The 17,836-nt window shown below is 50.3% G+C and overlaps 1 protein-coding gene and 1 long non-coding RNA gene across 6 annotated transcripts in view; one reads left to right on the top strand and one right to left on the bottom strand.

Annotated features, from left to right (window-relative positions):
* The window catches only part of GASK1A (golgi associated kinase 1A), a 104,162-nt gene that overhangs the window by 74,457 nt on the left and 11,869 nt on the right, over positions 1 to 17,836 (top strand). For 3 of the 5 annotated variants that reach the window (XR_009261658.1, XR_009261657.1, XM_058729630.1), the window contains 2 exons: positions 15,501 to 15,623; positions 17,386 to 17,489. Coding sequence is in view for 2 of the 5 variants with exons in the window: in XM_058729630.1 (XP_058585613.1) it covers positions 15,501 to 15,623; positions 17,386 to 17,489 (227 nt within the window). In the remaining 3 variants the exon portion in view is untranslated. Of the gene's footprint in view, positions 1 to 12,548; positions 12,991 to 14,684; positions 14,877 to 15,500; positions 15,624 to 17,385; positions 17,490 to 17,836 lie in introns of those variants that run through there. The other 2 variants (XR_009261659.1, XM_058729631.1) reach the window with 2 other exon arrangements.
* Positions 1,752 to 7,629, bottom strand: LOC131511680 (uncharacterized). Its single transcript, XR_009261663.1, has 2 exons — positions 7,087 to 7,629; positions 1,752 to 6,376 (listed from the first exon to the last, which is right to left on the bottom strand). It is a non-coding gene; the product is annotated as an uncharacterized LOC131511680 (long non-coding RNA).

Raw genomic sequence — 17,836 nt, forward strand, 5'->3', positions numbered from 1 at the left:
CATGCTGTACTTGGTCCACACAGGGTTGGTCCACAATGTGTTTTCAGAAAATTCTTAGACAACATGTAATACTTTGGAGACTTCCCATAAAAATCCAGCTTCCTTTGAAACATTGGATGGTTTAGTAACATTGGGCCTCCCTTCCCATATGGCAGTAATCAGCCTGAGCTGAGTAGTCATGCCATGCTCTCCTTTTGGCCATAGGCCCTACCTCCTTATTTTCTGACATCCACCTCCTGCCCCTTCCCCAGAACCATGAATGCTACCTGTCAGTCAGTGGACATTTGTTTCCAGTCAGCGAGGTAACTGGTCTCCTGAGGTACTTCAGACTCTTCCAGTCTGTGTCTCTAAGCTTTGTGGAAAGAGGAGTGTGGAGCTCAGTGATCAGTATGGGCTGATAAATAGACCTGGGCTTGAACCCCTCACTCCCAGACCCCTTCCTGCTGTATGACACTGAGCAGATTACTTTGCCTCTTAGACATCACTTTTCTTACATCTAAAATGGGACTGGATGTCCTGACCTCACTCCCTTGGACCTGATCATTATAATGTGTGGTAGCTTCTAATTGCCAGCACCTGCATCTGTGGGCTTGCTCTGGGTGACATGTGACAGGCTGGGTGCTGGGGAACTAACGCTGTCCAGATAGTGTGGTCAACCATCCAGGTTGGGAAGGAGGTATTTCTCAGACGTAGGACTTATAGCCTGGGGCAAACAGGGAAGACTGGTCATGCTACTTCTAGGAGCAGCCTAGACTGATGGGAGCCAGTGTATAAAGAAAGCCCTGGCTCCCTGGCTGGGATGGCTCTTCAGTGTGTGTTATAAGTGTCTCAGAGTTCCCTGCAGTGGTCATTGTTCACCCTCTCTGTCTTACTTCTCTGCTCCCTGCTTATGTTTCTGGATTAGCTCACACACACACAAAACGGCTATCGCTTGAATCCTTGTCTTGAGGTCTGTCTCTGGGAGAGCCTGGCCCATGTCAGACAATAACACTGACCTTGTGTGGTTTCTGCATGCAAGATGGTTCATGTAATACAGTGCCCGGAGGGTGGCACATGCACAATTATAAGCAGGCACTGTCCCCAACACTTTATAGGAATTAACTCATCCAATCCTCATAGCAGCCTTACAAGTGATATACATTTATTCCTATTTAAAGTTGAGAAATTAAGGTCCGAGAGGTTAAATTACTTGCCTGAGGTCATGGCTGCTGAAGTTGACACAAAGCCTAATGGTTGCCTAATGGTCTGCCTCCAGAGCTCACCTTCTTAATCACAGAGTCACTATTCAGCTGGCCATGAATGAGGCAGGAAGAGGGGACCTTTGCAGGGATGCCTTGGAGCTGTGAGACTGGAGGCGCCTCCTTGCAGAGCCCCAGCCGAAGTGCACGCAGCAGTCTTCTGCTCCACACAGAAGCCCCTCTGTCCATCTCCTGGAGTTGCGGTGTGGGACCCTTCCTCAGCTGCCAGGTCCTGTTGTAGGGACGGAAGTCTTGGCAGCCAAGGCACACGCTGGTTGGGTGTGTGGTCTGACGCTACCTGGCTGGCCTTGTGCCACCTCTTCCTTGGTTTGCTGAACACCAGTCAAGTCAAACACCCGTCTGGCTGACGCTGCCTTCCTAGAAGCCACTGGCAAGTCAGAGGGAGGCGAGGTTTCAGGATGTGGGTTTCCCAGCACAGGAACCTGAGGTGCCTCCTGACTGGGGACTGAGCACAAACTCCATGTACAGTCCACTCTGTGGTATGTTTGCTTGTTTGTTTTATCTAATATAAGCCCTTGCTTTTTTGTGTCTGTGTATCACAACATACCATCTACCCAGACACAAAATACACAAGCACTGCACACATACACATTCTTTATACTCCCCACAAATCATACCCTGTGCATTGCAAATCCCATCTAAAACCTTGCATTAGTTAGTGATTGCTGAAATAATGCTAACAAACTTCTCTAAAATCAATGGCTTAAAACACCAGCTCTTTAATTCTTTCTCCAGGGTCTGTGGGTCAGTTGGGCTCAACTGAGCTTAGCTGTAAGCTGTGGAGGGTGGGTTCACGTCTGCCCTTGGTGTCTCATTCTGGAGTGCCAGCTGAAGGGGCACCAGTTCCCCGGGGCAAACCCTTCTCCTGGGAAATGGAAGAAACCCTAGAGTTCAACCAAATTGCAAAAGCACATTTAAGGCCTCCACTAACGTCACTTCCTCTAGTATTCCATTGGTCAAAGCAAGTCAATGTCAGGGAAGGGAAGTACAATCTGCCCAGACTGGAAGGGAAAGAGGAGCAAATATTTGTTGGGCAAAAATGAAATCAGTTACACATACCCCAAACGCATACATTGTACACTTATAAATGAACCTTATGTCCCCACATATTCCATAGCCACCCACACATGCATACCATTCACATGAATCATACACCCACATATACTCCATATGACGCCCAAACACTGCTGTGGGCAAGTGGGGCTCAATCCTGTGGAGAACTTTGAGCGAGTGTGTAGAACGTGCACCAGAGTTGTCTCACTCAAGGGCCAAAGCTGGGCTATTTACCCCCTAGCTCCCAACTGTCAGAGGTTGAGACTGCTCCTAAGGGCATTGACCTCCTAGGGGCACTAGCAGCCTGGCTCATGTGCTGGCCAGACAAACAGGATCCTTCAGCCAGAAAGGGGCTAAGGCAGAGAGCCACGGCACTTTCCATAGAAAGCCATTGATATGTACAGGAATAGTGAGTGCCAGGGGGTAGGGGTGGGATACTAACAGCATCTGCTACTCCTAATGAATAAATCAAGAACATGTTTTGGAGGCCAGTATGACCAGGAGGATGCTCTCAGTTTATAAGCTGGTCTCTCTAGGAAAGATACAGTACTAATAGTGAGTAGGTACCCTCCACTGCACCCCGGGCTGTGTCATAGGAAGAAGTAGGACTAAGAGAGAGCCCACCACTTCTGAATAGATCAGTGAGAAGCTGCTTCTACTCAGGTGGACAAAGTGGGTGGGAGAGTGTGTATGTGTGTTTGGTGGGTGGGGCTCGCAAAACTCTGCTTAATGTTAGGGGCCACCTGCAGCCAGAGTTGCATTCAGTCTGGTAAAAGGTAGAAAGTCCTTCTCCTCCTGGGACAGTGATGATGGAACAGCCAAGCATGGTCAGGAAAAGCTAATGACCATCACATTCACTGTAAGTCAAATTCAACCTGAGAGGAGTTGTGCCTGGGACCTAAAAGAGCCTTCTACTCAGTGGCCAGAGTCAGGGTAGGAAGTGCTGGGTTGTTGGGCACATTTCTTTTTTTTCTTTTTTAAAGGGCCTCTGTCTCACACTGTGCTTCCTCTGAGAGGGCGTGTGATTGGCTAGATGGTGGGCGAGTTGTGGAAAACTCAGACAGACTGAGAGTTGGTGATGTTGGCTCATAAAAGTCTTTCTGCAACTTCTGCTTATGAAGGGTCTTCACGTCCCCAAGAATTGATATCCGAGAAAGCCTTGCCTGCCACCGTCCTGGCCCAGGCCATCATCTTTTCTTACATGGACTAACACAACAGCTCCCTGATTTGTCTCCCTCCCTTCACTTATGTCCCCTCCAATCCAGTCTCCTTACAGAAAACCTCCCCCAGGCAGACCCCGAGTCTAGGATTCCAGTGCGGTAGTTTATCTGGGAGACGATCTCAAGAAACACCCATAGGGAGATGGGAAGTGACATGGGAGGACAGACAATCAATAAAGGGCATGATATAAAGTAGGTCACCACTGTGAGTGACTAGGGAGGGCTTAGTTCCACAGAAAATTTCTGAGAAATGGTATGAAATACATGTTCAGAATTAGTCCACCAAGAGGTGAGGGACTCAAGGCATTTATAGCCAAATATCCCATCAATCTTTGGTTGAAGGCTGCTTCTGGAGATACGGATTCCCTAGAATCTGGAGAAAGCCCCCAGACAAAGCTATACAGCAGCTAGAATTTGGAAGGTGAGCTCTGAAGTTCATAAAGAACCATTCAGACACAGAAAGCATGCTTCTTTTACAATCATAAATCAGATTGTGTCACACTTCCCCATTAAAATAAGGTAAGGCTTCTCAATGCCCTCGGTATCGGGTCCTTCAAGGGCCCATGTTCTTCAAGGACCCTAGCACCTGTCCCCAGCCACATCTCTTGGCACTGAGCCTTGGTCAGTTTCTAAACACACCCAGCTCCTTCTGGTGCAGGGCTTCTTGCTTGGACTTGCTTCTGACTCTTGCTCCCCAGGTTTCAACTCTCCTGACCACCCCTTATTATTATTATTCTCTTTCTCTTTCATGGCATCCTGTCGATTCCCTTTCTGATTCCCAGCACAGTTTGTAAATATTTTATTTATTTGTTCATGTATTTACCATATGTCTGTGTTTTGTTCACCACCACATCAGCATCTAGCACAGAGCCAAGGTCTTGGTTTGGTCCTAGATAAGCACTATGAACGAATGAATGAATGAATTAGTGATGAGTGAACTCCCAAGATCTCTGTATGATTTCCAGTCTGGGTGCTGCTGTGTTTTTCTTCCTCAAGTACCACTTCTTCCTCTAGACGGAAAGGAAGCCCAAAGCTTTCTACATTTCTTATAGGGTCCAGAATAGAACCACAGAGGTAGAAAACAACATTTGCCATGATCTTGCCTTCTGGCTGTTAATGAACTTGCACTCCCAGAACAGATGATAATGTGTAACGTTGCCTGATGCTCTCAACCACTGTTCCAGCACTTGGCATGTGTTCATGCATAACAGCCCTTAGAGGCAGAAGATATTCTTAGCTTCATTCTACAGACGGGGAAACTGAGGTTTAGAAGAGCTAAGGAGCCTGCCCACAGTCACAACCTGTTTCATCCAGGGCAGTCTGGCCACAGAGTGCATGTTCTTGCCCTCTTTGCTGTACCGAACTGGCTCTAAAAAAATATTTATTGAGTCTCTTCAATATTTATTGGTCCATTTCCTTCCCAAGGAGCCTGTTTTCATTTATTTGTGATCCTGTGTGCATTCTTTATTTTGAGTCCAAATCTATGTCTTCAATTCATGTGTACCCCTCTGGCTTAGTCTCCTGGGACATGAGGTATTCTGTCAGTTAGAGAGGATCCCAGAACTGTGATCACTGCCGACCGTTCAGGCTTCCAACCAGAGATGTGACATATCATAGTACCTACCATTTATGAAATGCCTACACCTGTGTGGCAATGTCTACTGCAAACCACACCCATGAGTTCATTTAAATCCTACAACAGACCCAACAGATGGGAGCTATGTTCCTCCCCATTTCACAGATGGCACAGCCAACTATGGAGGACTGAAACACCTGCCTGGATGAAGGTGTGTAAAGGGTGACATTGAGGATCCTTACATATATTAAAAGCATTTGGGTGCTCCATCAGGGTGAGGTATGAGGGGCAGAATTCTATGTTGGTCCCCAAGGCTCCCCACTCCACTGGCATTAACCCCTGCCCTTGAGTATGGGTGAGACCTGTGAATATGATGGAATAGCACTGCAACGACCAGGTTGCCAATCATTTATCCTTGAGTTGATCAAAAGGAACATTATCCTGGGTGGGTCTGACCTAATCAGGGGAGTCTTTCAAAGGAGATGAAGCATCTAGAGAATTTCCGAAAGTACACAGCCATGCTATGAACTGTCTGGTGGAAGGGGAGGCCTCTAGGAGGACCCTGAGATCCCTGGGACCTAGTGCTACGACCACAAAGAATGGTTTCTGCCGACAACCTGAAGGAGCTTAGGAGATGGCCTTGAGCTACAACGTGACATGGCCCCTGGCCGACACCTGGAGTTCAGCCTGGTGAGAACCTGAGCAGAGAACCCAGCAAAAATGTGATGGACTCCTGACCCACAGGAACTGTGACATAATAATGGGTTCTTCGAAGCCACTAAGCCCCTGGTAGTTTGTAACGCAGCAGTGGAAAATGAATTTATGAGCCCAAGGCACAGACATTTTGGGTGTAGGGCCAGTGCTGCGTGACTTGGACAGCGAGCACCTCCCTCCGTTTCTTCAGCCTCACCCTAGTCCTGTCTCTGTCCAGATTTTTTTAACTTGTTTTTTCTTTAATTGTCTGTTCATATTCTTTGCCCCATTTTCTTTTGGATTGTTGGTCTTTTTCTTAATGATTTCAAGAGCTTTTTCTTGAGGAAGGCATTTAGCCTTTTGTTTTTGTTATATTGTAACATTTCTCTCAGGTTCAGTTGTCATAAGCTTTATTTAGAGTCTGCTGTGCAGAAATTTAAAAAATGTATGTTGTTAAAATTATCAAGCTTTTCTTTTGTGATTTCTAGGTCAGTATATGCTTTAAAAGGCCATCCTCACTTCAGGGTTATTTTTAACTTCAGTCTTCCATGTGTTTTCATCTCTCTTTGATCCATCTGGAAGTTATTTTGGAGAAAGAGATAAGATGCAAAACAACGATTTTTTTTTTCAGATAGCAACCCAAATGTCTCAGCACATTTGTCGAATAATCAACCTTCCCCCCCCCCCAACCTGAAATGTTGCCTTTGCCATATAGCCAATTTCCATATGTACGTAGGTCTATTTCTGGACTCTGTTCTGTTCTACTAAAGGTTCTGTCCATTTATATGCCAAAGTCACAGTTCTAATTGCTGGGCTCTATATTTTGTGTGGATAACCAGTAGGGATTGCTCTTCCTCATTTCTCTTTCTTAGAATTCTCCTGATATCCTTGCAGGGTATCTACTGTCGTATGAAATTTAGAGTCCGCTTGTTACTCCTCCTTCCCAAGTCCTTTTGGGATTTTATTGGGATCAAATTATATTTGTGTGGACTAATGTAGAGGGAAATTACATCTATATTAAAATATAGAGTCATTCTAGCCAAGAATTGGATACTGTTGGTTCGCAACCCACTTTGGACCTTCCCGGGTTTCAGGAATCTGAAACTAGCCCCTCTATGTGGAAGGCACTGAGAGACCAAAGAAAGAGGCAGGCCACTCCAGGTTGGTAGGTGGCAGGTTTAATAAACAAAGAGACCTTACAGACAAGGCTTGTCTTGGGCAACAACAAGACAGTGGATCCCGGTGTCCACCTGCTGAATCTTAAAAGTTCATAAAGAGGCCTTACCTGGGTTCCATCATGTATACTGTGCAGGTGTTCTCATCACCATGTCACCATCTCAAGGCAATGTCCCTGGAGCAGCCTCTGGGAGCAAGAGAGGCAAGTGGAACCCACATTCCAAAGGCAGGGGAGGGGACGAGGAGCCTGTGCATGCCCAGGTCCAGCTCTTGAGTCAACAGGCAGACGTTCAATGACGTTCCCCAGCAGATATGTCTCTCCATTTATTCATGTTCCTCAGAAGCATCTGCATGTTTCCTTTACTTTCATGTGGGGTTATTCCTGGGCATTTCATCTTTTTGTGGCCATGTGAAAATAGGATCTTTTTTTCCATCATACGTTCTGGCCAGGAGCCCCAGGTCTGCATGAAGGCTATTATTTCTGTGTATCAGTTTGGTTAGTGGCCACACGCTAACTTTGTATTGCTCCTAATGGTTGCTCAGCTTATCCTCTGGCTTTTCCAAGTATACCCGCGTTTTATCTGTAATGAATGCACTTTGTCTTCTCATTGCCTCTTACCTCATTACATTTGCTGGTGCTTCCAGGGCATCATGGAATGATGGCCATGAGTTGTTGCTACAGATCCGGGACCCCTTCTAGGGTTTCACCATTAAACATAATCCTAGTTTTCCACTAAAGATATGATGAGGAACTATTCATTACTCTTGCTTTATTAAGAATTTCTAGGGGCGCCTGGGTGGCGCAGTCGGTTAAGCGTCCGACTTCAGCCAGGTCACGATCTCGCGGTCCGTGAGTTCGAGCCCCGCGTCAGGCTCTGGGCTGATGGCTCGGAGCCTGGAGCCTGTTTCCGATTCTGTGTCTCCCTCTCTCTCTGCCCCTCCCCCGTTCATGCTCTGTCTCTCTCTGTCCCAAAAATAAATTAAAAAAAACGTTGAAAAAAAAAAAAAAAAAAAAAAGAATTTCTAGGGGTGCCTGGGTGGCTCAGTCGGTTGAGCGTCCGACATCGGCTCAAGTCATGATCTCTCAGTTCATGGGTTTGAGCCCCACGTTGGGCTCTGTGCTGACAGCTGGGAGCCTGGAGCCTGCTTCGGTTTCTGTCTCCCTCTCTCTGCCCCTTCCCCGCTCATGTTCTGTCTCTCTCTGTCTCTCAAAGATAATTAACGTTAAAAAAATTAAAAAAAAAAAAGAATTTCTAGGGGCGCCTGGGTGGCTCAGTCAGTTGAGCGTCCGACTTCAGCTCAGGTCGTGATCTCGCAGTTCGTGGGTTCCAGCCCTGCGTCGGGCTCTGTGCTGACAGCTCGGAGCCTGGAGACTGCTTCGAATTCTGTGTCTCCCTCTCTTTCTGCCCCTCCCCTGATCATGCTCTGTCTCTGTCTCTCTCTCAAAAGTAAATAAACATTTTAAAACATGAATTTTTATTGTCAGGAAAGGATGCAAAATTTTATGAAATGCCTCTGAAGTATCCGTGGAAGAGATCACTATTTCCCTTCTGACGTATTATGTGAGGGTTTCTGTGTAAGGTGTTCTGACAGTGACTCCTCCTAGCTTTCTCAGTTGGAAACGTTATTTGCTGTAAGTGGATTTATCTTTTGATGGCTGTGGTTTTTTGCACTGATGTCTTTTTAGATAAGATCTCAGTGCATCTCCTCAAAGCCCATCAGCCAGTCTATTGACCTGCATCTTAAGCTGGTGCTGCAACTTCTGGCCTCCGGCTTGGGGCAGATGTGGCATCCAGATGTTCCTCCCCAGAGCCTCCAGGAAGATTGCTCTTTGTCAGGACACGTGGAGAGCACCTGCAAGGTGAGTCCTTAGAGAAAAGTGGGAGCAGTGCCCATTAACCCACTCCTCTCCCACTCCGACCTCCCCGAAGAAACCTCAAGAATTCTCTAACCAGCCAGCCGGGCAGGGTGGGACCAGACCACTGGCCTCCGCGGAGAGAGATGCTGCCATCCTGTGGCGGTCGGAGCCCCAGGCAGTGAGCCTGCCCAGACAAGAGCCACCCTTTCCACCCGGAAGGACCCAGGCCTGTGACTACTCCCAGCTTGGGAGAAGGTCCATGAACAGGGGACGTGGGCCATCAGGACAGCAGGTGGCTCTTCTGGAATCCATTAGACCCAGATCAGGCACTGGCTGAGGAAACGGCCTTGGCTCAGGAGCTTGATAGGTCATTACAGGACTCTGGCTACCCTTCATACCCTATGCTGGCTCCCCCCCAGACCCGCCCTCTCCCACACTGGACCCGGTGTCCCTCCTTGGCAGACTGCATGTCTTGTCCCACTCGGATGTCCTGTTCAGGGGCCACAGAGCCGGGCCTCCCCCTGAAAACTTCTGGTGTTGGCATCTTGGGCGGGGAGGCAGGGTGTGATAGGCAGGCTTTAAGTCATCACAGTCCCATGGTGTCAGTCAGCCAGGCACTTCATTCACTCATTCTTTCACTCAAAAAAAAACCTCAACTAAATCTCTGGTTGCGCTAAGCAAGTGCTGGGTGCTGGGGATCAGACTGAATCATGTCTTCACCTTTGCCATCAAGGGACTTGGGATCTCTGGTGCCACACAGTCCCACTCACTGGTCAGAGCCAGACTGCTTGGTTTGAGCCTAAGCACCACCACGTCCTTGCTAGGGGGTCTTAGGCATGTTACCCAGCCTCTGTGACTCAGTTTCCACATCTTTGAAATGGGGATGATAATGGCATCTACCTCTTGGCTAGTGGGAGGGACTAAATGAGTTGTGACATGTCAAGCTCTGAGTGGCGCCTGCCACAAAGTAAGGGCTTTACAACTGCTCAAGTAAAAGTGAACAAAAGCTTCAATCCACGTCATGATTGGGTGACACTGCTAGGCTGGTCAGAAAAACCCAACTGCAAAGGTTCGTCCTTGTTTCTTGGGAACTCCTCATTATTTCAAAAGAGGGAAAAAGAATCAAATCCTGAGGGAATGTGGGAAATGGAACTTAATCTTGGCCTTGTGTGGCTGCTAGCCTGCTGCTGTTTAAACTGAATTTCTCTTCAGTGGAAAAAAAGAACCAGACGGTGTGGCAATATAGTCAAACTGGCGACTGGGCCTGGCCAGGCCCTTGCTGTTAAACATTCTAATGAGCATAGAGTTTGAGAAGCCAGGGATGTTGTATGGGCCAATATTCCTTCGTGGCTTCCTCTGGAAACATACACTGCCACACATCAAAATCTGCACAGAATGGCCTGGAGATGGGGTCGGAGAGGGTTTGCCAGGAGGAAGGGGGTTTGGTAGGCTGTGCCTCAGGCATATTATGAAATCCAGAGCACCTACTATGTTTCGGTCTTGCCAGCACTGCCCTGGCATTTACTCTCCCAGCCAAAGAGAAGCAAGCAGGTGGGTGTCTGTCTCACAGACATGTCCATACTCTGGAAACTAGGCCTGCCCATAAGACGAGAGTGGCTACCCTATCGTTAGCACTTTATTTCAAACTCTGGGTCTCTGACCTGTGCCACTGGGTGAGGCTGGGGCTTCCTGGTGTGTGTGTGTGGGTAGGGGAACCCCTGAGATTCCTGGGGGTCTTTGGGCCTGCCACTCCCAGGGCAGACACAACAGAAGGTTCTTCCACAACAACCACCCCCTGCTTTACATGTATCGTTACCCTACGTGAGCCTCAGGGCAGTCCCATGGGAGTATCCCCGCCCCATTTTGTTGACGAGAAAACTCAGGGGTTTCGAGGTTAAATAACTACCTCAGGTCAAATAGCTAGAGCATAGTGGAGGAGAGGGCATGATACAAGCTTCAAGTGGGTTTAAAACCAGTTGGAATGCGGAGAGGTCTCTGGTGGCTAGCTGTAGGGCTCCTTCCTCAGCCCTGTCCCGATCAACACTTTCACTCGCAGCTGGAGTGAGGACACTGCAGCTAAAGATTTCCACACAGAGCCCTGTCGTGATTCACCTCCCACCCAGTCCTGGGCTTGGGGATCAGTGCGTCACCGTCTTCCACAGACCACTACTGGTCCGGGAGTGAGCGTGTTACCTGATTTGGTCCAGTCAGGCTGAAGGGAAGGTTGCTGGAGGAGAGGTTCACTTCCCCTCTGTCTCTCTGTCTCTGTTGCTCTCATTCGTCCTCTCCCCCACCCTCTCGTTCTCTCTGGACATGTACAAGGAAACACATACCCACAGTGGCCACCTGCAGGCTTCCAAAGACTATGCTGGGCTGTTAATATTGGGGGTGGTGAGTGGAGAGCAGAAAGAAACCCGAGTCCTTACTATGTCAATAAGTTGCTGCTAAGTCTCCAGCCTGCCCTATCTTGGGACTTGTTGCCACAGATGATCCTAACTTGCCTTACGGTTGAAGGCATTTTGAATCAGGTGTTTCTGTTACTTGTGGCTGCTGTTATCCAAAGCCCAGGCAGCCAAAGCAGTGATGGTCCATGTCAGGGGTCGTGTTAATGCGCTCACTTCACGAACAGGGTGGGGGTTGTTTTCACCCTGGCCAAGCTGGACCAGGGCTTTGTGCGTTGGTCTCTAGGCTAAACTTGTCTCTTTCAGTAGTGCCTGTGGGTGTCTTTGGCCCGCCGGCCCCGGAAATCCTACCTAACCTGGCCTCACAGAATTGACCTCAACCTGTTGGGGGCGATGGTCTAGGTCTGACATGCAACTTCTCCATCTTGAACTATTGCAAAACAGACAATGTTTTGGGACAGAGGTTGGGACTGTTTAACCCTCCCGTTTCTGGACATCTGGTTTTGTGAGGCTTACTGAACCATAGTTATTTTCTTGTTTGTGTCGAAAGAGATCAATTTTGTATTTCTTCAGAATATATGTGAATTTTCCTACAAAGGGATATGGCAATAATCAGAGGTCCGCACACAGGACCTTTTACTGGCCGGCACTGGGCTGGGCTGGGTGGCCTGGGAGGTGGCTTCGACGAGTGCTACATCCTGGAGGTGACATTGTCACACCCCATTTATGGGGAGGGGTGGTTGCCATGGGCAGAGGGACGCAGGATGGCGGTGCTGGCTCTGGTTGGCTGAGCAGCGAACCACAGAAGAGAGACACGGGCCATCCAAACACCACCATGCCTGCTGCTGCCTCAGTTGTTGTCGTCATGGAGGATGGTGGGCTCTGTGTCTCCTCGTTCTTCCTCTTCCTCCTTCATAGTTTTGAAAGCTGTTCTCTAGCAAGGGTAAGACCAAATCAATTAATCCCATGAAAAGTAATGATGGAGACCTCATTTGACCTCTATAACTGGCTCACTCTTCCTGATCTTCAGGGAGGCAGGGCAGGATAACACAGAGGGCTGGGCTTCAAGCCAGGCAGAACCTGGTTCAAGTCCCATCTATATTACTTTTACATTTATGGCCTTGCTGTGTCTGGGGTCAGCGTCCCCCTGTGTAAAGTGGGATAACGGTGTCTCCCTTGCAAAGCTGCAGTGAGGAGTGAATGAGCTAGAGGTGGGTGGCAGTGACAGTGACAGTGGTCATCTGAGTGTTTTGGCTTTTTTTTAATAGGTTACTTTATTATTTTTTTATGTTTGTTTGTTTGTTTGTTTAGAGACAGAGAGCTGGGGAGGGACAGAGAGAGAGAGAATCCCAAGCAGGCTCCGCGCCATCAGTACAAGGCGCAACACGGACTCCCACGGACTGTGAGATCATGACCTGAGCCAAAACCAAGAGTCAGATGCCCAACCGACTGAGCCATCCAGGCTCCCCGGTGATGTTTCGTTTGGACACCAGTTCTCCACTGCCCACTGGGTGTCCCACAATTCCATTCTGACACTATCTGCCTGGAGTAAGTGTCATATCCCACAAGTTAAAGGGTTCAGTCCTACAAGACTGTTCCACTTCAGACGCCAGTCAGAAGTCCTGGGCTACCCACACTTCTGACCAACTGGCTACAAACCAAGGGTTCTCGTGACTCCCTCCTCAGGTTTGATCATTTGCTAGAATGGCTCACAGAGCTTGGAAAAACACTTTACTTACATTTACTGGTTTATTTAAAAATTTTTTTTTCAACATTTTTTATTTATTTTTTGGGACAGAGAGAGACAGAGCATGAACGGGGGAGGGGCAGAGAGAGAGGGAGACACAGAATCGGAAACAGGCTCCAGGCTCCGAGCCATCAGCCCAGAGCCTGACGCGGGGCTCAAACTCACGGACCGCGAGATCGTGACCTGGCTGAAGTCGGACGCTTAACCGACTGCGCCACCCAGGCGCCCCTTACTGGTTTATTTTAAAGGATACAAATGAACAGCCAGATGGAGAGGTATGTGGGGTGAGGCCCAGAAGGGTCCCAAGCACAGGAGCTTATGTCCCGATGGAGCTGGGGTGTGCCACCCTCCTGACACGAATGTGCTCACCGACCAGGAAGTGCTCCAAATCTCGTTGTTCAAGTGTTTATCACCCGATCTCCAGCTCTCCTATCCTTCCTGGAGGTTAGAGGTGGGGCTAAAGGTCCTATCCTCTGTTCACTTGTCTTCTGGTGACCAACCCCCATTCTGAAGCTATCTGGGGCTCCCCTGAGTCATCTCATTAGCACAAACTCAGGTGTGCTCAAAGGGGCTCATTATAAATCACTCAGGAAACTCCAAAGGTTTTAGGAGCTCTGTGCTAGGATCAGGGCACAGAGACCAAATACATTTCTTATTACACCACATCATCATCATCTCTGAGGGAGAGACACCATCGTTGCTTTATCAGACTAAAACCACTGCTGCCTTTGCTGTAAGTCTGTGGCTGTTCTGCATCATCACCACCGCAGGGAGGGAGGTGCCCTGATCCTGCCAGAGCTGAACCGTGTGCTAGAGAGGAATCACAGAAGGTTCCCGGGGACTGAGGGAGGGAGCAGGCCCTCTCTTTCTGTGGGGCCCCTCACCAGCGTGGTGCCGTCTGGCTTTCTGCTTCCCTTGCCCTGACTTTCACTCACCTCCACGCTGAGTCTATCCCTTCTGTTGCCTTGGTCTGGACAGTTGCCCCAAGCAGAGTATGTTACCTGGAGCTGATTTCTAGATTCCCAGGCTGGCACCTTTCCTCTCCAGTGGTGTTGCCAGGCTTTCTAAATTAGTCTAGCCATTCTGCAGAAGGGGGCCTGAGTCTCCATGCCGCACACAAGGCTCTTTCAGGAACCGGATTACCTTTGCATCCTGAGAGTTAGCACCCGTGTGAATCACCATCCTGATTGGTAGAGCCCAGGGGTCGCTGGGCCCTCCCTCTCCTGCGACCCTGACACCACCTGGGGATTTACAAGGACTCAAACCCCAGGTCCCACAACCCGGGAGGATCTGGTAACCTTCCCAGGATTTAGACAAATCCCAGGCAGCTGATCGTGTTTCACACATCTCACACCCTCAGCCTCCTGCTGCTCCCTGCTTCACTTCTCTCTTCCCCTCCTCTCTCTCCTCCCCCTTCCGCAGCAACAAATGGATTTTTCCTCTTGTTCCAAGCACAGCAAGTCCTATGGAGACCTCACCTTCTGTTGTTAGCACTCATCAAGGTATTGTATCCAACCAAATTTCCTTCCCGGCAGGAAAAGGGGTGCATCTCCTCCAGCTCGCCGACCCTGACCCGTGTGACGCCCCCTGCTGCCCCCAACCTCACCCTGTTTGGAATCCACTTCCTGGCACATCCCAACCTTTTCCACACCACCTCCTGTTTCCACCTATCCCTTTCCTGTCTTTCTCCCTACTGCAAGACCTGCCCTCCCATCCTGAGGACTCTGCCACTTCTGTTTTGATGCCTTCTCCCTTCTGGACCCCCTCGCATTGGATGCTCACAGTAGATAACATCCTCACGTAGGTCAGGGCTGGGCTGTATCTGTGTTTCTGTTTAATTCCTGACTTGCAGGCTGTAACTCCTTCGTTCTGAAGAAAGCTACTGGAAGCAGGTGCGTGGGATGTATTATTGTGCGAATTCTATGACACTCTAAAATGTCATGTGTGTCTCCATGTGTGTCTGGAGGGGCTGGGAGGCAGAACTCCTCAGAACTGTCCCCACACCATGCCTGAGGATTCCCCCTTGAGGCCTCCAGTGTAAAAGGAGCCTGTAAGGGGAATGCCTTCCTCCTTCCCTGACTTTGACTCAGGCCTAACAAGGGCTGCAGCTTTTACCTCCAAAGAAAGGAGGAATCCCTGCTGTCTCATTTGCCGCGTAAGGAAAAAGTGGAGTTGTGTGTGAATTTCCCCTGGTTGACAGATGGTCAGCACTGGGAGGCCCAGTGGCCTTAGGCCAGAGTTTGGGGCAGCGACACAGATTCGGCAGTGGGGATCAGTGGAAATCCGTGTGGGGCTGAGGCGTGAGCAGACAGGCCCACGGCCAGCAGGACGAGCTGGCTGGAGGAGCAGACCAGAAGCTCCCTCCCTAGCTGGAGGCCAGCCACGAGCTGACCAGCAACGACAGCCACTGAGGACTGTCCCCAGCGTGAGGCCCCAGGGGTCAGGTGGCCCGAGTGCCAGGCCCGGTGGAGGCAGGCATCGAGCCACACCCCCTCAGAGGCTGGATGTCCTCATAGGTCCATGACCGCCTGGACCGCTACTGCTGCGGCTTTGAGCCCGAGCCGTCAGACCCCTGCGTGGAAGAGGGGCTCCGGGAGAAATGCCGGAACCCGGGCGAGCTGCGACTGGTCCACATCCTGGTACGTCCCCTTGTCACCCAGACTCGGGTTTTCGTGTCTCCCCCTTCAGTTCATGAGTTTCAGAGATCATGTGACACTGGGGGTTCCCAATCCTATTCTTTTTAGCAGAAGCCTTTGTTTGAATTATGTTTCCAAGAGGCCACAGTATGGAAAACTGACCCAAGTGGGGCTTTGCAAATGTGGTTGAGGTGGGGATGGTGTGGGGGCTGGGTTTTCATCAACTCCACTGTCCCCTTGAGAGTCCACAGGGAACCCCTGGGGCTCCCAGAAGCAGGTGTGAGGACTGTGTGTCTAGTCAGCCACCCACATTGTGCCAGCAGCTGTGGAAACTGTGGCCTGGACCGGGGAAGGGCGTTTCCACGGCCGCATGGCTGGTCAGTGGCAGTGACAGGGCTCCCTCCTAGGGCCCAACAGCTCACAGGCCGGTGCTCACCAGAGGAACACTGCGCTGCCTCCTGTTAAAAGTAGAGCCCAGGGTGGGAAGCGATGTGCAGAGGCCATTAGAGACAGGACTGCCATGGCAGAGCAGTCTCTTCTGTCCAAGGAGCAAGGGGCCGCCCTCTGGAAGGGCTCCTCCGCCTTCTCCCCACCCAGTGAGCTGAATATCCACCATGCCTTACTTTGGCCAGTTGCTTTTGGAGAGAGTAGCTGTCAGCACGGTGCCCTGGGCTACCTTCAGGCAGCCCACACCAGCCAGGAGGCCAGGGCTGCCTCGTGAAACTGCTGGGTGGTAGGAATTCTCCATCTCCTGCCCTCAGAGCTCTCTCTCCTGTTCCCTGGTAAAAGGCAGTTATCTCTGGGAGAGATAAGGCTTTTATATCCATCAGTTACCCCTGGGGGTAGCCATTTCACATATCCCTTAGGACAGCAGTTTTCCGAGGGAAGAGTCATTGGGCTTTAAGAAATAGATGATCCCTGATGTGTGGAGAGGGGTGAGGAGGGAGAAGAGACAGAGAAGAGGAAAAGCTAGGATCCTGGAGGCAAAAGTTCATATGTTAAGCCTAGGTTAATGGAGAGGATTATGGGAAAACACCATGGAATCCTGGAGAATATATAGGAACGGGGTGTGTGCACAGGGGTGGGAGTAGGGAGTGGAAGACATGCCATGCCATGTTTTTGAAGTGTTAAAGAATTCCCTTTGGCCGGTTTTAGTTTTGAAAAGCGTTTAGGAGTCCCTAAACTCTTCTGCTGTGGGGCTAGAGTATGCTGCCTGGGAATGGAAGGCGTTGTGTGTTCTTGGTAATGCTCAGGGGAATGTGCAGGCGCTCAGGACGCGTGAGCGTGTGTGAACATGCACGTTTGCGATGTGCCCTGAAGCCACAACCCCACTGGGTAGGCCATCTCTGCACCTGCCGGTTCTCACCCACACGCCTCACGCCTTCAGCCACCAGAATAGGAATCAACCCCTCTGCCTTGTGGTTTCACAGGGGCCTCTGGGGCTTGGCAGTACTGGTCCAGGTTGCAACTAGCCAGCTGCTTCTCAGCTGTGTGACTGTGTGCAAATTACTTAACTTCTTTGTGCCCCTGACTCTGTAAGATGGAGCTAACGCTAGCCATCCCCTTCTAAGGTTGCTGGGAGGGTTCACTGAGATGGCAAGATGACTGCTCAGCGTGTGGGGGCCATGAGGTAGCAGGGTGGACTGTGGGACTGTCAGCTCAGGGTCCCCCCCCCTTCTGAGCCCCTCAACCCTGACAGAGCCCAAGGGTGCCAGCTAGGCTGCAACCTTACCCACCTCTGTCTCTGCCCATCTTCTTCCCTGAGGTCCGGAGCAGTGACCCATCCCATCTGGTCTACATCGATAACGCCGGCAACCTTCAACACCCCGAGGACAAGCTGAACTTTCGGCTGCTGGAGGGCATAGATGGGTGAGGGTCAGCGGGGTGGGACAGGGGTTCAGAGACTGAGGCTTGATGGCCCTGCTGTAGACTGGGGAGCCTTAAATCATGGCTCCTGTGAAGTCTGCAGTCTTTTAGACAAAGGCTATTGGATCTGAGCCTCAGGAGGGGGTGGGGAGCCCTGGGAAAGCTGAGGGGACACAGCCAGCAGGCCCTTCAACTTCTGGGTGCAGTACCCCCACCCCTAATAGCCAGAGGGCCTCCTGGCCCAGCGGAACACTGGCAGCCTGCTAGGGCCTGGGGAGGCCAGCCCTTCCCTTGCCCCAGAGGAGGAGCTAGCCTGGGCAGCCTACCTTTCCTGCCCACTCATGACAGGT

This window comes from Neofelis nebulosa, chromosome 5 (assembly GCF_028018385.1).
Source record: "Neofelis nebulosa isolate mNeoNeb1 chromosome 5, mNeoNeb1.pri, whole genome shotgun sequence".
Classification (NCBI taxonomy): domain Eukaryota; kingdom Metazoa; phylum Chordata; class Mammalia; order Carnivora; family Felidae; genus Neofelis; species Neofelis nebulosa.